This window comes from Diadema antillarum, unplaced genomic scaffold (genome assembly GCF_040938485.1).
Source record: "Diadema antillarum isolate AM-2024a unplaced genomic scaffold, OU_Dant_1.0 seq00001259_RagTag, whole genome shotgun sequence".
NCBI classification, from domain to species: Eukaryota; Metazoa; Echinodermata; class Echinoidea; order Diadematoida; family Diadematidae; genus Diadema; species Diadema antillarum.
In genome coordinates, this window is record NW_027272042.1 from 51,424 (window position 1) to 73,035 (window position 21,612).

Consider the following 21,612-nt stretch of genomic DNA (forward strand, 5'->3'; position numbering starts at 1 on the left):
TGCCGGATGTTTACTTTTACGTTCGAAAGTAAATAACAATAACATTCAGCTCCGGAAGATGCCAAAATAGGACCGATTTAGTTTTGCTTGTTTTTTTTTTTTCGGGCCACCAAAAAATAAAAATCAATCATTTTGGTGGCCCAAATAAAAGTTAGTGTGGAGCCCTGGCCTGCATCAATGTGGATAAAGTGTCTTGCTGAAGGGCAAATATTGGGCACACCGCTCCAGCTCTCGGCTCCAGAGTAGACAACATAGGCCTACATGTACATTATACATGTGTACGCGTGGTGTAACTGTAAGTCGATTTTTTTTCGACTTACGCACAAGTCGAAACTCGCCTAAGTCGATGTGTTTTGCTCAGTCCCGAGAAGATCGACTTATGCGAGTTTAACTGTACGTATACATGGCATACTAAAGTCTCACGTATATAGTGTTTTCACAAACCTCTCATAAAAATACAAAACCGTAAAACAGTGGTTACCACAAATTTATTGCACAGAGGGACCATTATTTTATAGAGGATGAATTGTTTTTTTAACAGTGAACATTTTCCACAGATTCCAACATGATTATATCATCTTAGGTTTTTCTTTGATTAAGAGATAAATTAGGTCGGAGAGAAAGCTGACGCAAGATGTGTTGTTCGTTTGGAAAAGAACTCCAACAATTTTGGTTGAGAATTTAAAGAAAATAGATGTACCAATACTCTGTTTGGATTGTTGCAGCCTCTGAAAAGAAAAAGTGAAGAACCATTGATTACTACTCTGGTTAGAACATCTTTACTTTCTGACTGTCACAACTGCAGCTACTTCCATCAGCTTCAATCACCATAAAGTAAAAGTGTATTTTTCATGCCAAAGTTCAAGTTATTTCATGAGATTTATTGTGTGTGTTTTGATTCCAACTTCAGTTGTCAATATTTAATGCAAAATATGATGTGTTATTAGGAATAAGATTTCATTTGAGTTTGAATTTGAATTTCATGCTATTAAAGCCCCCCCCCCCCAAAAAAAAAAAAAAAAAAAAAATCTTGGGAGTTATTTTTTTCACAAAGCAATAAAGTATTATTTCCAGATGAATAGAATCATTATCACCTGAGAGGAATTTAATACTGGGAATAACTGTGACAGAGAAATACATGATTTGATCCATGCGGATGTTCTAAAAAGATGAATAATGAAGTTGAGATCTTTCTTTGTTTCTGCCTTCATGTGAAGCATGCTTATGCAAGATTGAAGCAGGATCTAATATGTTCATGAGTAGTCGTGTCAAAAGAAAAGTTGAATAATTAAGTTGTGATCTTTGTTTGTTCTGCCTTTATGTGAAGCATGCTCATGCAAGAAGTCACACAAGAAGTGCAAAAGATTGGCGAGAACAGTGTCACCAGACAAGAATTTGTCATCGCATATCAAAACATCGGAGGCTCTTTTAAGATTGGAAATGAGGTGAGAATGGAATCATGCTTTTCTTTTCTGATCCTGTAAAATGAACTATGCATCACTCACAAAGGGGAGCTATGCTTTCGCCTTGAGGAAAATGAAAAAAACAAACAAACAAAAAACACTGAAGAACATTCAATACAATTGTGTAATTTTGACACAGTATCATGTTTGTGATCATATCTGGCTGCACTTTTTTTTAAATCTATTGACAGTGATTATTTTTTTTTTGTTGGTATTACATGATGTTTGTAATAATGTTACAAGGAAACAAGTGTGATGCCGAACGGTCCAAGCCTTTCATATTTAAGAAAGGGTTACAGTATTGAAGTTATATCCATGTCTAGGGTCAACTGAAGTTATCCACGACTATAGACGGTCATTGAGATCCTGTTTTGGGGCGTTTCATTTATCCTCAGGTGTTTTCTAAACTGGTCCACACTGACAATGAAGACGTTGTCGCACTGGATCACTTTCAGCAGAGTATGGAAGAGATTTCGGAGCTTTTCAGCAAAAAGATGAAACACGAAGCAGTCGGTGAGTGAAGTTGCCGTGATGTAATAAATACAGTGCACTCCCCTTATAATGAACACGGTTATAACGAAATTCCTCTTACAACAAAGTAAAAATTCAGGCCTCAATATTATCTGCTCTACATGTATGTCTTTCATCGTTTGTTTACTCAGTTATAACAACATTTCGATATAACGAAAGAATGTAACTGTCTGTCCTGGGGACTTCATTATAACAAGAGTCCACAGTAGTGTGCCTTCAAAGCAACCTCTAAAGGTTTTCAGAAGAAATCATATGTCTCGCTCAACAACAGTATGGCATTATGGAGTGGTTTCTCAATTCTATTCACGATCATCATAAGACTTGTCTAGAAAAACACATTTGAAATTACCTGAGTAATAAAGGGTTTTGAATAGATTATCAAATCTGTGTTACCTTTTTGTAGGAATTAATGATTTCTTTTTATTTTTTTATGCATGACATAGTGACCTTCATTGTCAGAGAGTTTATCTTGGATGCAAGCTTTCAACAAGCATTTTTATGAACTTTTAAATGATTTTAGGCTACAGACCTACATGTAATATTTACTTTCCTGTGAACCTACTCCTATGTCTTTTTTTTTCTCTCTCTCCCTCTCTTTTTATATCCCCTTATACATTTTCCATGTCTTTCCATCTATTTATTTATTTCTCTCCCCCTCCATCTATCTCTCTTTCTCTCTCTCACTTTCTCTAAGGCACACTGTCTATTTGAAAGTGAAATGTAGTCAAACCTGTCTATTTTTATAATAGATGAAAGAAGTGACAACTATAGACAGGGTCTTTAACATGGCTTCTGTCTTAAAAAGGAATTGTTTTTATTGGCCATATACGACAGATGACCACTATATGAAGAGTTTGTTCGCAAAAACTGCTAAGTCCATATTTGCCAAATGGAGATATTTGCGATTAAATGTCAGGAAAAATAAAGAGAATAATAAGAACATTTTTGCTTCTTTTGACCATAACTTCAAAAATGTACCTTTATATGTAGTGACCAATATATCATTTCAAAGGTATTATTTTGTACTTTATGACAGAGACCATACTTCAAAATCTTCAAAAATGGACTTATCGGTTTTTGCGAACAAACTCTTCATATACAGGTGGCCGGCAAGGCAGGTTTGACTGTATTAATCTATTCATTTGCTTTTGTTTGTTTTCTTGTATGTTTGTTTGTTTTTGCTTATCCACATAATCTCTTTTTAAGATTTCCCTCAAAGAAAAAAGAAAGTGTAGAGACAAAAACACACTCCTGTTATATAATTTATTAATTTATTCATTCTTGACACTTCTCTTCCCGACATCAGATCGTCGCTGGCAGGAAGAAGGGAAGGAGTGGATGACACAGAATCAAAAACACCTTCACACAGAGCTGTAGCTGATCATATCATTTCCTGATGAGTTCTATTTCTTTTACTTGTGGACTTCTCTGCCCTCTGAAGTTGGCCTAGACAACTGCACATTATATTCATATAACTTTTACGCATAGAAATGAATACTAGTTTATTTTTATGTCATAATTTTTTTTTTCCGGATTTATCTGCTTAGAAACATCAGTATTAAGCGCTATATAAATGTTATTCATTATCATTATCATTAGTTACTAATTTGGGAATATGATAAGACATATGAAAACATTTCTCCAACTTTATGACTCTTATGGAATCACTAACATTCTTCAATATTTTTATTTCAATAGATCTGAAAAGTGTAAATTTGACAAGTGGAAAACATCATTGCCATTAACTTCTATCATGTCAAAGATTTGACTTGGGGACTCACAAAATGTTGATATGTTGATTGCGATAAATCTATAGAATCATATAGCAATGAGAACTGCAATTGTAGATTCTGTTGGATATATATATTTTCATAAATCTATGTCCAGTTAACTCTTGAGTTTTTATCATCTTTTCAAACCCTCTAAGAGGTTGTTTATTTGAATTTCTCGAATCTGTCAGTATGGTTTGTTTGATCTCAACTTGTACAGCTAGTTATGAACTCTAGTTGATATTGATCTTAGATCAAAATTCAATGAAAAGACTTATAAAAAGGAAAGAAATATAATGTATAGGAGAGTACAATTCCCATTGATGGCAGAGAGAGAGAGTTATGTATTTATACATACATGTGGAGAGTTTACATGAATAACATGTGTAATCGTCTAGTCTTAGAAGTCAATGATTTAGCTATTTTTGCTAAGAGAGTCGACATATCAGAATCAACAGTTTTTTGGTGCAATATCAAATTTATGCATATGATATGGAGCATTTGAAGGAGTTCAATTTTTTAGAATGGAAGCGATGCAATTTGTTGGTTGGTCACTGCTACGTGAGAACAATGACATAGTACTGTACACAGAAATTGAATTGTGTCTTAAAAGGAGATGAAATACTTCCATATAAATGTTTGTGATAAAAATGAGAGATCTAAAGTGAAATTACTACCTCTAATTTTACTGTTAAAATTTAGCTTTCTGTCTGTTAATGTTTTCTAGGATTATCTCATCAGTATTTGGTCGTGTTATCTCTTTCCAATGTCAAATCTGCAGCTCTAGGAATTTGATCAAAATTCTGCTATTAATCTATGCAATAGTACTGTCTCACAAGATACTCTAGTTTTATATTCATACTACCATAGTTTTTCAATGATTATGATGTCATATGTATTACTGTCAAGTCTGTGACTTGGATTTGTAAGAGGCAATAAGTGAGCATAAAGTTTGAAAAACATTGGAGAAAATGAGGTTCCATACATGTAACCCCAGTAAAAGAAAAAAAGAAAAATATTTTGATAGTTGGACTATAAACACTGTGTTACAAATCTGACCTTAAGCATTTCTTTGGTGTAAACTGTAGGACATGTTTTACTTATACTTCAGAAGCATAAGTGCACATTCCGAATATTTTGATACATGGACTATTAATACTCTGTTACAAATCTGACCTTTAGCATTTCTTTGGTGTAAGCTGCAGGACATGTTTTACATATACTTCTGAAGTATAAATACACATTCCTAAAACATCTTTGTTCAGTTACAGTGCTTCCAACTCAAGCTTGTCTATGATTTAATTCACAACCAGTTGCTTTCCAGTGGTGTGAAATTTTGCACATTATGAAAATACAGTGTAATACCATTAACCTTAGTGTATATCTTTCAATGGAAGCAGATTATAACATGATTTATAGTTAACATTTAAACCCTTCCATTGAATATGGCAACAGACTTTGATGCTTTTTGGCACTTTTGTCAATTCAGAGAGAGAGAGGGAGAGAGAGAGAGAGAGAGAGAGAGAGAGAGAGAGAAAGATGATGAATTCAAATCAAACAAAACCCACCAGTAGGCCTATTGATTTAATCTTTTTTTCGGATCGTTTTCAAAGTGTGTTTTAGAAGTGCAGAAAGAGATTCTTTTGAAACTATATAAAACCCAATGATCGAGTTGCGATCGTGACTTTTTATTGTTGATAGCATCCATTCTTTTCATCTTTGCACTCATTCCTATGGATCAAAACATACACTACAGACTGTATGAGGAAAGTCTCTAATTTAGATGTTCTTAACCCATCCCCTCTCGACTGCAGGAATCTAAAATCCCCGCCCACGCACTTTGCATGGAACCACTGTGTTTCAGTAGTCAGGGGGTTAATGTGTGTTTCCAGTTTCCTTTCTGCATAAGAGATATACATTGTAGTCATGTTGTGTGTCTTCTTTTATCTGTGTCCTTTCATATAGTCAAAGTCAATTTATGTCAGCTTATTTCTGTCACTTTTGTACTTTACATGCTGAGCATAATTTTTCAAAGTATTTAAAGATTATGAATACACAATTTAATTAACTACATACCATTGAATATGAGTGCCTATTAAATAATACTTTCTCAAAGATCTAGAGTGTATTATATCGACCAACTGACAGAATGGGAAAGAGTTAGGCCTTAGGCCCAACTAGGTGTATTTATATGGGGTTAGATTTGGTGATATAAATGATTCAGTACTATTCATGATAGGGTCATCTATCTGAAATATATAGGCCTACTTTTGTGTTCTGTGTGGTGTTTGTTTACTGATAGTATGTAATGTCATTTGATTTGTTTGGTGATTAAATGTCAACAAGATGGGATGGCCTTATTAAAAGAAAAAAGAAGAAGAAATTTAAATGTCTTCACTGAGTACTGCATTTGTCAAAAGTATTTGTGGTGGTATCTGTGTAACTTTTTCCCAATGTGTAAATTTATGGGTGAGCTTGCTGACACTCTCCAATTCGTAGCCCTATGCTTGATTGCACAGTTTTCTCGTTAAATCAACTGATGCACAGAGATGATTCTCCATTGGTAGAAAGTTGTGGGGAAAAGCAAGCAAACAATAAATGAGATTCTATACATCTACATTGTGTAATAACTATGATATGACAAGGTACACATGATTCACCCCCTCCCCTCCCAAAGAACAACAACAAAACAACAACAACGAAGAAAAGGAAAACGACACCAGAACAAACAGACAAACAATATTAGACGAATCAACAGTATAGGCCTAATACCGAGTATCTTTTCAATATCAACAAAAGCAACTAAAGGATGACACATGTCGTAGCTTCATTGATTTTTGTCATTAAGAGGAAGAGATTTATATAAACATATGAAGAGTTTGTTCGCAAAAACCGATAAGTCCATTTTTGAAGATTTTGAAGAATGGTCTCTGTCATAAAGTACAAAATAATACCTTTTAAATGATATATTGGTCACTACATATAAAGGTACATTTTTGAAGTTAGGGTCAAAAGAAGCAAAATTTTTCTAATTATTCTCTTTATTTTTCTTGACCTTTGATCGCAAATATCTCCATTTGGCAAATATGGAGTTATCGGTTTTTGTGAATAAACTCTTCATATATTTTGTACATGTGAATTTTCTAGGAAGGTTTAGGAAAAGTGTAGAACTTTTTTATGTTAATTCACAATAGTTGAGTTGAGAAGATATTATTTTTGGTATACTATATTGATTTGCCATGCAAACGAAAAGCTCAATTAGTTAATCATGTTATAACTGGTGAATAAATCACTCTTTTTTTTTAGGAAGAAAACATAACATACACTGCCAACAGATTATTAATGATTAAAAGTTTTGTAGAACAAGATGAGTTAGAAGAAGAAAAGTTAGCAATTACCCATAATATGCTTCCAATACATTTGGAAAAGTGGGAAAAGTGGAAAAGGTCTTGAGATTTTGTTTTGGCCTATTAAACATCCACTAGGAAATGCCTTTTGAATATGCACTTGAACTGAAATATTATGTCATTGTATAATGGTAATCAGGACATACATGTTTTAGTTGCACCTGAGGATTTTTTGTTTGTTTGTTTTGTTTTTGAAAGAGGGGTGTAGGGGTAAGGGTTAAGATGGGAGGGGAATTTTGAGGGGGTATCTTAGTAGGGTGGTCTGTTTTTTGCTTTTTGTTTTTGTTTTTAATAGGAATAAACTTTTATCAATCATACGAATTCATGAGCATGAGAATAATATAATGCTCTAGCTGTTCTGAGAATTATGCTCTAGTCCTTCAATATAATTATATAAAATATTTTGTAGAGTGATGAAAGAATATTATTAAAAAAGAGATAGTTTGTCAGTTTTAAAAAAAAGTAGTAAGAAAACGGGTATTTTGCTGTATTATGATTTTGTGTTTTATGTCTGGTGAAAAAAAGAAAGAAAGAAGAGAAAAGAAAACTAAGTGCAATGTTGGCAACTAGCTCGAGAGAGGGCGACGTCACATTTCAACTTTGTAGCCGATACTGTAGTAAACGAGTACAGTAAGTAGTGCACTCAAGTACATACAATTGTGTACTGTACACGTACTACAAGTACCGGTATTTCTTGGCCCAATGGTGTTCTGTAGGACTCAGTGGAGCTGTGTAGGGAGACGTAACAAAAACAGGTCAGCCGGCGATCCAGATCTCGTGACAATGGTAAACACAGTTGTTTGTTTAGAAATTGTGTAAGTCGAGAATTCCTCGTGAGGAGGGTCGGTGGCGACACACGATGAAAACAAAGTATAAGAAATTACCAGAAGACTGCAACGACGATTCAGTGGACAGACCAAAGACGAGGAGCTGCCTTAGAAAGATGTTCAAGTGTGGAGCTGTCATCGTCATAACTGCCATCTTTGTGGCATTGTGCAGTAGCCTGTTCGTGGACGGTTTTACGCTAACTTACCCCCTTCATGCATCATGTAAAATTGACTGGTAAGTTATGGGGGGAGTTAATCAACACTACTGTAGAACACTAACTGTTAGAAGCAAGTAGGGCGGATCCTTCAGCGTGGGGGTGCACAACGCAACGTCAGTGCCAGTGCACTGGTCACCGCCACGGTGCACCGCGGTGAATGCTATGTCTCCATGAATGATGCAGAGTAGGACGTTGGTACGTCTCTGCTGCAGCTCGTGATTCCAAATCAACAAGGCCCATAATTGCATGAATAAATCATTATCACTATCACTACTCAGTCTAACGTTAGAGTTTCGCCTTCCACTGTGATCGGTGACCAAGTAGGTCTATATGGTAAATTTCACGTTAAAGTACAAATCTAACAGTGTAACACTACGAACAGTAACATGTTGCAGAAAAAAAAAAGGAAGAAAAGGGTAGGGTAACATCCCCACTATTCGGTCACTTAAGCTTTTTTGCAATATTTTTCAAACTAAAATGATACATACATAGATCTACATCATATCTACAGGTAGGAAACCTACAGCAATGTAAAATATATCAAAATTCTTTAATCTCAATTTTCATTTTGTTAAATATCACACAGAATTTCACAAAATCGCAAAATATATCACCTTGAAAATTCCCCAGTATTCGGTCACGCGATATGCGCGTTCGAAGTCAATGCGTGTTCAAGGCAGCTGAAAAACGCGTGCGCGCGCTACCTTGTTGGTGCAAAATTGCATCGGGGACGTTGCGGTGCCCGTTGGTGACCGAATACTGGGGACTCGGCACTTGCATTCAACCCTTGTGCATTGAGACACTGTATCAGCACATATACAGAAATTTTGTTTTTCTTTTGGCGTTTTTGAGGATACCATCACACTCCAAGCTTGCGATAAGCAAAAAAATCCCGCGAGAGAACGGCCTATTTCTCGATTTTTAGCGCTTTTTTAGCGATTTTTTGTAGCGCCGATTCTGCACTTTTGACAGTAAAATTTGGGATTTTGGATGGATTTTTGGAGGGGGCTAAGGGAGTTTCCTGTTGTGAATGAGTGTGCAAGTACAGATGTGATTTGCGTGTGTTGTGACAGTTGGACTTACTGGCTGGTGACTAGTGATAAGTGACGGAATACCGGTAGCTGACCGAATACTGGTGCTCTTACCCTAGAGTTAAGCCGTACCCTGAAAGATGTCCCACTCCTCCCACTGAGTCCTACTCCTACTACCTAGTCCAGGTGAACTGAGTTCAAAGGAACCCTGGGGTGGTATTCTGAGGTCGTAATTAAGTCTGTAATTAACTTCGTGATTAAGTCGTGAAGTTAATAGGCCCTTAATCATGGGCAAAATCGGTATTCTGAGGACGTAATTAAGGTACCGGTATGATCAAGTCCCCTGTAATTATCTTACGTCCCTCCCATCTAATTGTTATTCCATCCAATCAGACGCGTTGTTAGAAGCCAAAATGATGATTACACGCGCAAATATGCCCTCAATGCGCGCTCCTCCACGCCCCTGTAATTACAACCCAAGAGCTCCGTGCGCACACTCCAGTATTTGATTACAACCCCTCACCTACGCACGCGAAGATCTCAACCTCTTTGCTCACATAAGATGACAAAATTCCTCGAAGATCGGCTATATTTCTTTTTTTTTCTCTGAATTCTACGGATACCATGATAACAACATTCAACCGCTCCTCGGTTACCGAAGACGGTAAGCATCGTTGTGGCAGAGAAAACACGATGTATGGCGTGATATCGGAGTAGTTAATGACACTCTTTGGTATCATTAAGTTTTCCATTAACTTTCATACTTAATTACACCCTCAGAATACCGATTCGTAATTAACTCTGTGATTAAATCCTCTCAGAGGTGCACGCGCATTGATACGCGCAAACGCGTAGGTCCTTCCCGCCAAAACGCTTGTTTCTATGGTAGTTAATAATCCCCCTACTTAATCATGCTCTCAGAATACCAATTCGGTAATTAAATGCTAATCAGACATTTAATAAGCTCTCAGAATACGGCCCCAGTTTACCCTAACTCACTCACTGTTAATCAGGCTGGGCTTTTTCGGTCATGCCAATATTAAAATCCCAGAGCAGAAGAGAGGTGGTGGGGATTCCCCTAACGCCCATAGTGCATCATGCACCGGCAAAAATCTCCGCCGAAAATATGAGTGGCATGCGTGGTTTCATGTACGTCGCACAACCAATTGCCCTCTGTAAGGCCGTGTGAGCTCACCCCTCGCACGGCTGTACAGCACGACAGAGGGCCAGCAATCGGTTGTGCAACGTACGTAAACCACGCATGCAACTCATATTTTTGGCGGAGATTTATTTATTATTTGCAAGTTTTACTCATTTTCAGACAATTTTATTGTATTTGAAAGGTAAGAAAATGATTTGATATTGATGCACTTTGTACGAGTATACTTTTCTGAGCTCAGGTGTGAGATTGATGAGAGTTTACACTGCGTTCCGATTGACGCGGAGCTAGCGTACTAGAATTCTGTTCCATCATGCCTTGCGATGCAAGAACCGTAAGTGCATGTTTTGTGCACTTACAGTGTATACGGCCCTACCTCAGTTCGGGAAACCCACTCACAAGGGGGGCCCCTCCTTATAAGTAACCCGTCCCCCTTATAAGTAACCCCGTCCCCCTTATAAGTAACCCCCGGGGCACCCCTTAGAAGGAGTCTCCACGCTTTTTTGCAATGCAACGCGAAAATGAAAGGACTGCGGCAATTGCTTGATTATGTCCATAAAGCTTCACAAGTTTCCTAGTTACTCACGAAATTTGAGCAAAATCGGTTTGAGGCATCATATCTAAAATCATGGATTTAAATGCGATGTCAAACGACCCATGCGAATGCTGAAATGCGAGCGATTACTGGCGCGAGTGTCGCCAGGCGCGGCGGCGCAGCAATGCTTGAGTGCAGACGTGGCGACTGCTTCAGTCGCCACGTCTGCACTCAAGCATTGCCGCGCCGCCGCGCCTGGCGACACTCGCGCCAGTAATCGCTCGCATTTCAGCATTCGCATGGGTCGTTTGACATCGCATTTAAATCCATGATTTTAGATATGATGCCTCAAACCGATTTTGCTCAAATTTCGTGAGTAACTAGGAAACTTTTGAAGCTTTATGGACATAATCAAGCGAATTGCCGCAGTCCTTTCATTTTCGCGTTGCATTGCAAAAAAGCGTGGAGACTCCTTATAAGGGGTGCCCCGGGGGTTACTTATAAGGGGGACGGGGTTACTTATAAGGGGGACGGGTTACTTATAAGGAGGGGCCCCCCTTGTGAGCGGGTTTCCCGAACTGACCTTATTTCACAGTACGCCAAGGTGATATCCCATGGACCACCACGCACTTTAATAGAAGCAGCAGCTACCGAGCTTCTCTTGCTGTATGGAACGCCGTTTGATGAGTGATAAGGTCACTAAAATAAAAGAAAGCCCACCTCACTCACAGCACTTCTGCTGTACTGTACATGTACATAAAGAGATCAATATGGATATTGGCAGTAACAATTATTGATGACTTGACTAGTAGATGTGGTGAAATGTCCAAGTATATAACTTTGTTGACAAGTCATTGTGATCACTTGTTCTACGGTACTCATCCCACTTTCTGCATTTTAATTATCCTTCCTCTTTTTCTTTCAGGACCTTTGATGTGAACTGTTCAGTAGTGGGAGAGACTCTTGTGAAACAAATGAAAATATGGGAAACTGAGGCAAATTGCCAGAATGGGGGTGAAAAATGTCTTTATGCCGTAAGTATACAATGCAGAAGTTAAAATAAGATACATGTATCTAGATGTATCTGTTGAAGTACCTACAACTGTACATTTTTTTTAAATAATAAAATTATGTTAGGGAAGAGAAGTTCAAAGAAATCTAGTGGCCAGTATTCAGATCTCTCTGAACTTAAACAATTGTGTTCTTGTTGGTGATTGTAATGAACAAGAATATTCAATTTCATGATCAAAGGAAGAGAATGAGTGTGTGCTCATACTTCTAGAAACAAGTTGCATAGAACTTGCCTTTGGGGTCTGATTGTTTTCCAAGCAATATTTGCATGCAACAACATACAGGCTCTGTGCTATTTTCTACATTTTTAGTCTTGCAAACTTCTGACTCTTCTGAGCCAGTAACTTATGGAATGGTTCCTAATGCCAAAAATCTGCAAACACATCAGAATTTTGATGTTGAGAAATGAGATATACCACTAATGTAGACAAGGCATAAACTAATTGCCAGGTACAATGTATGGTAATAATAACTAGAAAAACACTTGGAGAGCACAGACCTCCCCCAAGCCAGCAACTCATTTCCACCCTTACACAACTTCCCAATATGGTAGCCTTTTGCTTACGTCATTGCAATGCGTCTTGCCCAAGCATAGCGCTCACTTTAGTGCAGGTGTACAAACCTTTAGTACGCATAGCTTGAACCCCAAGTTCTTTGACCTTATGTGCGAAAATCCTTCAAAAATCCATAAAAATTCCCGGATCAATACCAAAATTGAACGAGACATGAAAACTCGTCACATTGAGGACGAGTTAGGTGATACGCTTGTGGTCATCAGATGACAGTCATCTGTGATCGACAAAGAAAAGAATGTGATATAGGCACCTTGAAGTTATATTGAGCGTGCATGCGAAACCGTTTCTGTAACCACTCGGCCACGGGTCATCCACGGAAATGGTAAGACAAAAAAAAATAATGTATAGATATAACAGGGGGAAAGTCAATGCCCACTCAACTAACGTGGCCGTGTGAACATCTATTGCATTGCTAGACGGAAAAGCGGCCTTGTAACGACTGAGGTCGCTATGCCATTTCTGGCAACTTGGGAAAAAAATACGTCCCGCAGACATAAAACCTATAATCGGCTGGTTTTCATACCTTGCCTTTAATCACAATTTTCAGTGTAATGACGTCATCAAATTACAAAACGATGACATCGTCTTGAAAGACAATTGTTCAAAGTACAACACCTCAGTCGTCGTCATTACATACTATGATCGGTTTGACAAAGTCAACCTGCAAAATGTTGCTGCAGTCGAAGCAATGTGGTCTCCAACACACAAAAAGAGGGATATGGCGTGTGTGTGTGTCTGTGTGTGTGTATAGGTGCGTTTATATACGAACGTGATTTCTACATGGACGAATATAGAATACAAATTGAAGAAAAAAAAGTAAAATAAAAAAAATTGTTTCGAGATCTTGTGGGGTTCGAACCCGCAATCTCACGTCTCTGAGACGGCGCCTTTAACCACTCGGCCATACGTCTCGACGAGAAAATATGGGGAACGTAAACTTATGTATGTGAAAGATACATGTGAAATCGTTTTGTCTACATTCCATTTTCATTTTCAGTTTTGAACTGCAAAATTGTCAATCAGATGAGGAGATTTCAAAGAATAAAATGCATGATTACTGCAGCTTATTGTCTCAGCTACAACATACTAAAGTTTCAGAGGAAATGAAGCAAAATCAGCTGAGATAAAGGTGCTTAAACGTTGTTAAGTCAATGCATGGTTTAAAAAAGAATCACCTCCCATAGACAATACACGTAAACTTGTCCGATTTTGCGTCTTTACCTTTAATCACAATTTAAGGTATGATGACGTCATCAAATATCAAAAGCATGACATGGACTTAAAAGGCAAATGTTCAAAGTACAACATATCTGAATTTGGGATAATATTGAGCTTAAACAACAGAGATACGAGCAAATGAATGTCAGAAACAGTACCTTAACAAAATTAATTCCACTTTTTTGATTTCAGATGACGATATGATGACGTCATAATGTAATTATGGAAATAATGATACTTGAAACGTTATGTCCAATTTATATGCTTTTGTAATATGCAATAAAAACATAGGGTAACCTGACGTTTTAAAGAGCTATGGCGAAATAAACAAAGACATGTTTTTTCACTATATTTGCACATAGACGCGCAGGCGAAATTTGAACTTTGACGCAAGTGCATTCCTTTGTTATTTGTCAGAATCGATCAGAAATCAATGGATATTGTTACTCAAAGTATCAGGAATCCAAATCAGTCAAAAAAAGTGCATTTTCATGTTACTGACGCGCTGTGCGCGCGAAAACGCGCGGACGGACGCGCACGCGCAAAATCGTTTGAAACGCTTAAAATTGTCTGAAACTTCGAGATTTCCCATTGGAAAGTTGTTTTGAGCCTTTTAAAAGTTTGACGCGCGCTTACGTGTCCTAGATGACGTCCTAGGTAATTAGCATCAGAGAAAGAAAGATAGAGCGTGACCTGAACTTTATGTCCACAAAAAATGATACAGAAATGACCTTTAGTTATGAAGTTATGATCGATCATGTAACATGGTCCGAAAATCACAAAATGGCGCCTAGATGACGTCATAGAGACGTTAATGTCATGAAAACCTTATTGTGGCTAGATATTGTTATGAGACATGTTCCCTGAAAATGTCATGTTATTCCGTAATGTCATTCTTGAGATATTGATGACACAAAATTGTCCAGAAAGAAAGAAGAATAAAAAGAAATAAAGAGAGATTTTGACAATCACAATAGGTGATACGCTGATAGCGTATCACCTAATGAGGTGTTCTTGTGTCAATATCAATTTTTTTATACAAGTTTCTTTTTATCCGTACACAATTTTTTTTTTGGGGGGGGGGAGTTCTTTTGGAAACAGACCAACAGTGATCACTTCATAACCTCCTCCTTCCGTGGCGGAGGTAATAATGAGCAATACAGCATTGCCATCGATCTGATGGGCTATTTAGTACACTGTATTCCTAGGTGTAGAGAGATATCATTGAAATTAAGCATCTAAAATCATTCAACTGATTTGAATTCCTTTCAGGTGACATATCAGAATGACACGTATATCAACGGCACGCACATGACCCCCGTGAAACATTATGTAGATGACATCTCATTTCAGCTCACATCGAAAAAGTCCGGTTGTGCAGTATTTGTAAGTACACACCACACTTGATATCATTTCAGACTCTTACATACTGTAATGGAGTGTATACGCCATATATTTAGCGAGTTGAAATTTTCGCTAATCGGGACTTCCCGACAATTTTGCGAGTGGTTAAATTCGCGATTGTGAAGTACTGTACTGAATGGAGAAATGCGTCACATTCATATCGGGATCACAGTCATTATTTTTGGGTGTCTTTAATTTCGGGAATAGCACCCGACTCGCAAAATTCATGAAAATAAAAACCTTGCAAAATATTTGGTGTATACAGTAATGACCCTATTGTGTGAAAGTGTGCAACATGTTCTTTCCACTTATCTCCATACACTTTGATAACAGATGTCATTTGAGGTTAAGATGTATGTGTGTGTAGGAATGTGTTTCTTTTTCCTGAATTTGTGTCACTGGCTGTGAGAATATGAAGCTTCTTTTTAGTACTGGTAGTGTAAAACCTAGGTTCATGTTACATGTCAGCTCATGTGTTTGAAAATACATTTGGCTTTCATCCCTTAAAGGACTGTACAGTACTGGTTGAGGTAGGGATTCTTGTTTTGAACATTCCTAAGTGAGATAATGAAAAGCCTCTTATGAAATATGAAAGAGCATGTAATTTTAAGAAGGATTCAACGTTTATTTGATGAAAATTGGTTTTCAATTGGCTGAGATATCCAAAGAAGTGCTAATAATAAAAGGCGACATGCCACAACTTTATTAGGATCTCTTTGTTTCACCTTGTTTTTGGATATTTCATCCATTTCAAAGCCAATTTTCATCAAATAAACTTTTGATACCCCTAGAATTGCATGCTCTTTGACATCTAATAGAGTGGTTTCTGAATACCTCGCAAAACGTTAAAGGCTAAATCTACCCCTCTCCCAGAACTGTACACGTTGTTGAGTGTCTTATAATCTGCAATGAAAAGCATCCTATACCACTCTGCATTCCATCAAAAGTACATTCCAGTAACAGATCTTGTGAGACATACGTCATGATAATGTTACAAAATTCAGCCACAAAAGTAGGCAGTGTTGGTAAGTCTATGTGTGGTCTTGAGTGAACCCACAGTCAAGGCACTTTTTTTTACTCCATTTTTGTTTTGTCCTTGTATGTGTTGAATTATCTGATCAAAAGTTACATGTATAATAGATTCTCTGGGATTACATTCCAGTGATTATTGCAGACTGCTCCAAGTTGCAATGTAGTTTGTCCATTCTGTCAAGGGCAAGTCCAAGATAAGGTCCCCTCAGAAGGCAAAATTTCATCTTTGCTCAATATTGACATGTTTGGTATCATTTTGAAGCTTATGAGTTGAAGTTTTGATTTCCATGAAGGAAAAAATTATATTATGTAAGTTTATGCAAATTTCAAGGGCTTCATTTGCATAAATGTGAAACACAGCGTTACGTATGGGACATTTATAAAAATTCATATTAATTCAAAGGAAAGCAAATGATATTTGATTAATATGTGGACATAAGAAGTTCATCAAATAGTTTAACTTGGTATAAAAATTTAGGCATTATGCAAATGATTATGCAAATTAGCTCGTGTCCTATCATGAGATGTCCCATACGTAACAAATTGAGGTCATTTTTTTAGGTTTTTTCTGAAATTGCTAAGGATATTTTAATGCCCTTTTGGAAAGTTCTAATTTATTGTTTAGAGAAATTAAATACCATAGAAAAAAGAAAAACCAGTAAAAGAAATATATTCTATTAGGCATTGAAATAATGTTACGTATGGGACAAATGCGTCACGTATGGGACATCCTCATACATATTGCATGTGAATGCATGTAGCTACAACTGTAGCTGGGAAGGTCTCTCAGTACACAAATGGTCAATCATCCTGAAGAAAGCATCCCAACATTGTAGCTACTTTTTGAGTTTTAGACACTTGAAACAATGCATGTACTTGACTGAACAATTTTCAGAAAGGGGGAGGGGAAAATGGCAAAATACACAATGAAAAATCAGCATTAAAGGGATGGTATAGTTTTTGTAGAAATGGGGATTCAGTTTTCAACATTTAATGAGATGATTGGAAACCAATTATATGAATTACTAAAGAGCATACAATCCTAAGACTAGAGAAATTCAAAGTTTATGTGACGGAGATCCAATTTGAAATGGTTGTGATATATACAAAAAAACATATAAAGTAAAATGATTCCTTTTTATTGCAAGTGATACACATATTGTCCTTATTCAGTTTCAATAGAAGCCACAACAAAATTCATGGGTATACATAATGAGGTGTGACTCGAATCAGTGATCTGACTGCTAGACATTATATATCTACTCGATCACAGGGGTTCCACGCAGCAGGTATTGCTTATCTATTAAAATTAATATTTCTTGTGTCAAGTCATTTTTTATTGAAACTAAATGGCAAACTGCCCTTCATCAATGGAAGTTAACACTTTAAACTATTCAATTTTTCAGTACTAACTATCCTGATAAAAATAGGGCATACATACTCGGGTTGGTCATAAAAAATATAGAATATGATTAAATATGATTATGATGGTAAATATATGGGGAATATTGTTCCCTTGTCAATCTGGAACAGCATTTGAGTAATTTCAACTGATTCTACCTCGATGATTATGCAAAAATTTGTTTATGGGTATTTTGCAAAATTATTTTGCAAAATACCCATAACCTTGATTCTCCACACACTAAACGAATGGGGGACAAAGGGCATGCATACTCAGGTTGGTCATAAAAATATAAAAATATGATTGAATATGATTATGATGGTGAATATTTGGGGAATAATGTTTCCTTGACAATCTGGATCAGTATTTGAGTAGTTTCAACTGATTTCACTACAATAATTGTGCAAAATACCCATAAACATGGTTCTTCACACACTAAATGAATGGGGGACAAACTGTCCCATACATAACTGTCCCATACGTAACACGTCATGTCTGTCTTTAATTAGAACCTGTAATTAGAGCTTTTTGCCTAATGACATGAAACTTACCTGTGATAATCTTGAGTGTTGTGACTTTCATCACAATGAGTTACAAGTTGTAGAATGAAATACTTTCAGAGAGTTTTGAGGTTGAAAAAAATGTTTAAAAAAACTAAAGTTTTCTGGTCCCATACGTAACGGCACATATTTTCTCGTCTAGAATACAATTGTCAAGGTCATTTTTCTCAATTTTTTACATGTCTATACTTCTTCTAGATATCAATCACCATGATGAAGTTCAATATGATCAAAGGCCATTAACACTATTTTTCAGGTCATAAAAGTCTCTGAATGTCCCATACGTAACGCGCGCATTATCTTGGACTTGCCCTCAATGCATAATTGTAACCAAATGGATGTGACAATGAATTTATGCAAATATGAAACATGAACTTACAGTAGATTAAGTCATCTTGTGTGAACTGTAAATTTAAGGATTAAACTGTAGTTGTAAACTTAGCAATTACAATGATTTTGGAGAGTATGTGACTGAGACAAATATTGGTTAAGCACTCAGACAATACAAGAGCTTTTTTTTTTGGTTTTTTTTTTACCTTCTACATGTACAAAATACTAACAAACAGAAATAAGGTTTCTGGGAATTAAATATGGGTTGAATAGTAGATATTGTCTCTCCTGCAATTTAACAAAATTTACCTCACTACAACTCGTAGGGATTCTCAACTTCGGAAACCTGGTATGCGTACTTGGACTACGGCACCAACTACTGCAATCTTCACAACCTTATCACTGGTAAGAGAAAACCTTGTTCTACCACTTCATTCAAACCTTTCAACATTTTCACATTTTGTTGGTGCTTGGATGATACTTTCCTGGCATGTTTTGATTGTTTTCAGTTTCTGTCAACGTGGTGCATGCTGCCTGTCATGAAAAAGAAAAAGAAATACAATGTAGCAATGAGAAAATTGCTAACAAATATACTTTTTACAGGCATACAACTGTATATTATTTCCTTTTTCAACAAGTCCAATTTATCATAACATTCCTAAATATCAACTTACATGGCCAGCCGGAATTTCATTCCTCTGTAGCCCAATGTTTTTCTATCGCTTGTTATCCCTTGGGGCACAAAAGTATGTTACTTTTGTAACCCAGTTTGTTCTGATTCTGTCTGCATTGTAGTTTCTGCTATACGTCTCATGTCCAAAAGAAGAAAGCACACATGTGCCTCAAAACGAGACGGTTGACGAGATGAAATATTTTTTATGCAAATTGTTCTGGGAATGGTGTTCATATGGTGAAATACACAGATTGATATGATAGAATCAGTTTATTGAGGTATGACTATATGACACTATTTGTCCTAAACAAGTGTTTTTGATTTTTGTATATAAATAAATCAAAATGTACAAATAGTCGTACCTGTACAGTGTGTCTCTAAAAAAAATAAACCCAACTTCAACAGCAAATTTTCAGAAAACTATAAAAGATTTGCACATTATTTTTTCATGGTAATATAGTCCAATAAGTCCTCTATCCAATGATACCACGTAGGTTATGTAAATCTCATGCATAACTGAGCATGATTCAACTTGGTGAATGGGTGTGAAATCATCACTGTGGCAAGTTATTTCTTGCTATTGTCATGCATTCAGGGCATATTTGAAGTTAAATTTTTGTCACATGTTAGGCCTATGATTACATAACAACTTCAGCAAAGGTTGTTCCTCACACAGGCACACTTCACCTGCTTTCCAAACATGGTACAGTTGACAATTGAGCAGAGAGTATTCCTGGTAACTCGATACCAGGAAACAAGAAGTGTTGTGGAAGTTCAAGAGGCTTTTCGGGTGCAGTTCCCCGACAGGCAGCCTCCAAACAAAAAGAGCCATCTGGTACAATGTGAGAAAGTATGCTGATCATGGAACCAGTTTGAACAGGACTAGAAAAACACTCTGGCCACAGACGAACTGGGAGTGGTGATGAGAGAGGCCATCCAAGCCAATCCACGCATAAGCACCAGTCATTTGTCATTTGATTGATGAACTTCCAATCAAAGTGCAATTCTAACTTGCCACAGTGATGATTTCACACCCATTCACTAAGTTGAATCATGCTCAGTCATGCATGAGAGTTACATAACCTACGTGGTATCATTGGACAGAGGACTTATTGGACTATCTAACCATGAAAAAATAATGTGTAAATATTTTATAGTTTTCTGAAAATTTGCGGTTGAAGTTGGGTTTACTTTTTTTAGAGACACCCTGTGTATTGTCATGGAGCCACTGAAGGTATACGTCCATCCGAGGATTATAAAGCAAGTTTAATAGTTATGTAGGTAAGAAGGGGAGGGGAAGAGGGGTAGGGTGGCATTTTTGTGAATTAGTTTCAAGTCTGTCATCATTTAGTGAGCAAACAATGAATTATAACCTTGTCATTTCATTTTGATTGAAATCCAGGGAGTGGACTTGACAAGGCTCCGGGCTATTCCGAGAAAACGGACGACAGCATCTGCACCCAGTATACCTCGGCCGATTGTGAGAAGTACTGACTAACCACATAAAGTGACTGGCAACTCTGCCCTCAAATATAGTTTAATTTCTGAGTAATGTTGGCAGAGTCCTAGACTTCAGTCCTGACATATATTGTACCCTTGAACATGTGCATTCTTGGATTCTCTATGAAAAGTTCAAATGTAGATAGTAGCAGTCGCTTGAAGCTACTTGTATTATTAAGTTTTATGCGTTGGATCGAAAGGAAAGCCGAAATGTCAAGTTGAGAAATCATGCAAAGATGAGTAATATCCTCAAAGGAATTCAAAGTAAGATTACACTCCCATTAGTTTGAAACATTTGTGATGATTCAAACAGTTGTCCGAGTGTAAAAATGTGTAATTGTCTGCTGAAAGTGTTTCATCAGCTGTCAAATTTAAAGTTACTTTAATTATAATGACACATGCATATAGCTGCTCTCATTTTTCATACACAGTATGCGGTTCAAAGTTTATGGGCTGATATTATCCTGATATGCATTATAAATACAATAGTCTGTGTATAATGACATCAAAATCTGCTTTGTGATGGTACGACTGTTCTCACTTGATTGATTTATTTTCAAATGAAACTGTAGTAGGTATTTGAATAGAATATGAAAGATTCAAAGGAATCACTTGTTTGTTCATTGCGAGTGTGAGGTGAAATTGAAGTACAATTGTATGTAAGCTTGGATCATAATCCATTGTTAGTCAGGAATGACATGAATTTCGATGTAAAGGCTTGCGAGAGAAGGTTACCTGTACTATGCAAGATGGAGTGTGAGAATATTCAAACATCTGACTGTAGAGTAACGTAGTGACTGTACTTAATGTCAAGAAGAGAAGTGTGTCTAGAACAGCTGTGTTGTGTGCAAGATGCTTCTTGGAAAACACCAAAAAGTAGTTTATTTATGAAGATAATATCCATTAT

General features: G+C 36.8%; 1 protein-coding gene across 1 annotated transcript; it reads left to right on the forward strand.

Annotated features, from left to right (window-relative positions):
* The first annotated feature begins 11,895 nt into the window (after positions 1-11,895).
* On the forward strand, positions 11,896-20,848 carry LOC139745356 (uncharacterized). The gene is made up of 4 exons (XM_071655752.1): positions 11,896-11,974; positions 15,077-15,190; positions 18,859-18,937; positions 20,608-20,848. The coding sequence occupies exons 1-4, from the start codon at positions 11,915-11,917 to the stop codon at positions 20,697-20,699; spliced, it is 345 nt and encodes a 114-aa protein (XP_071511853.1). The 5' UTR covers positions 11,896-11,914; the 3' UTR covers positions 20,700-20,848.
* Positions 20,849-21,612: the final 764 nt, after the last annotated feature.

Bases quoted from the DNA above. Each gene is read 5' to 3' on its own strand.
- LOC139745356 (XM_071655752.1), top strand. From the start codon at position 11,915: ATGAAAATATGGGAAACTGAGGCAAATTGCCAGAATGGGGGTGAAAAA. The intron at 11,975-15,076 runs GTAAGTATACAA...AATTCCTTTCAG, and splicing joins GTGAAAAATGTCTTTATGCC to GTGACATATCAGAATGACAC. The intron at 18,938-20,607 runs GTAAGAGAAAAC...ATTGAAATCCAG, and splicing joins TCTTCACAACCTTATCACTG to GGAGTGGACTTGACAAGGCT.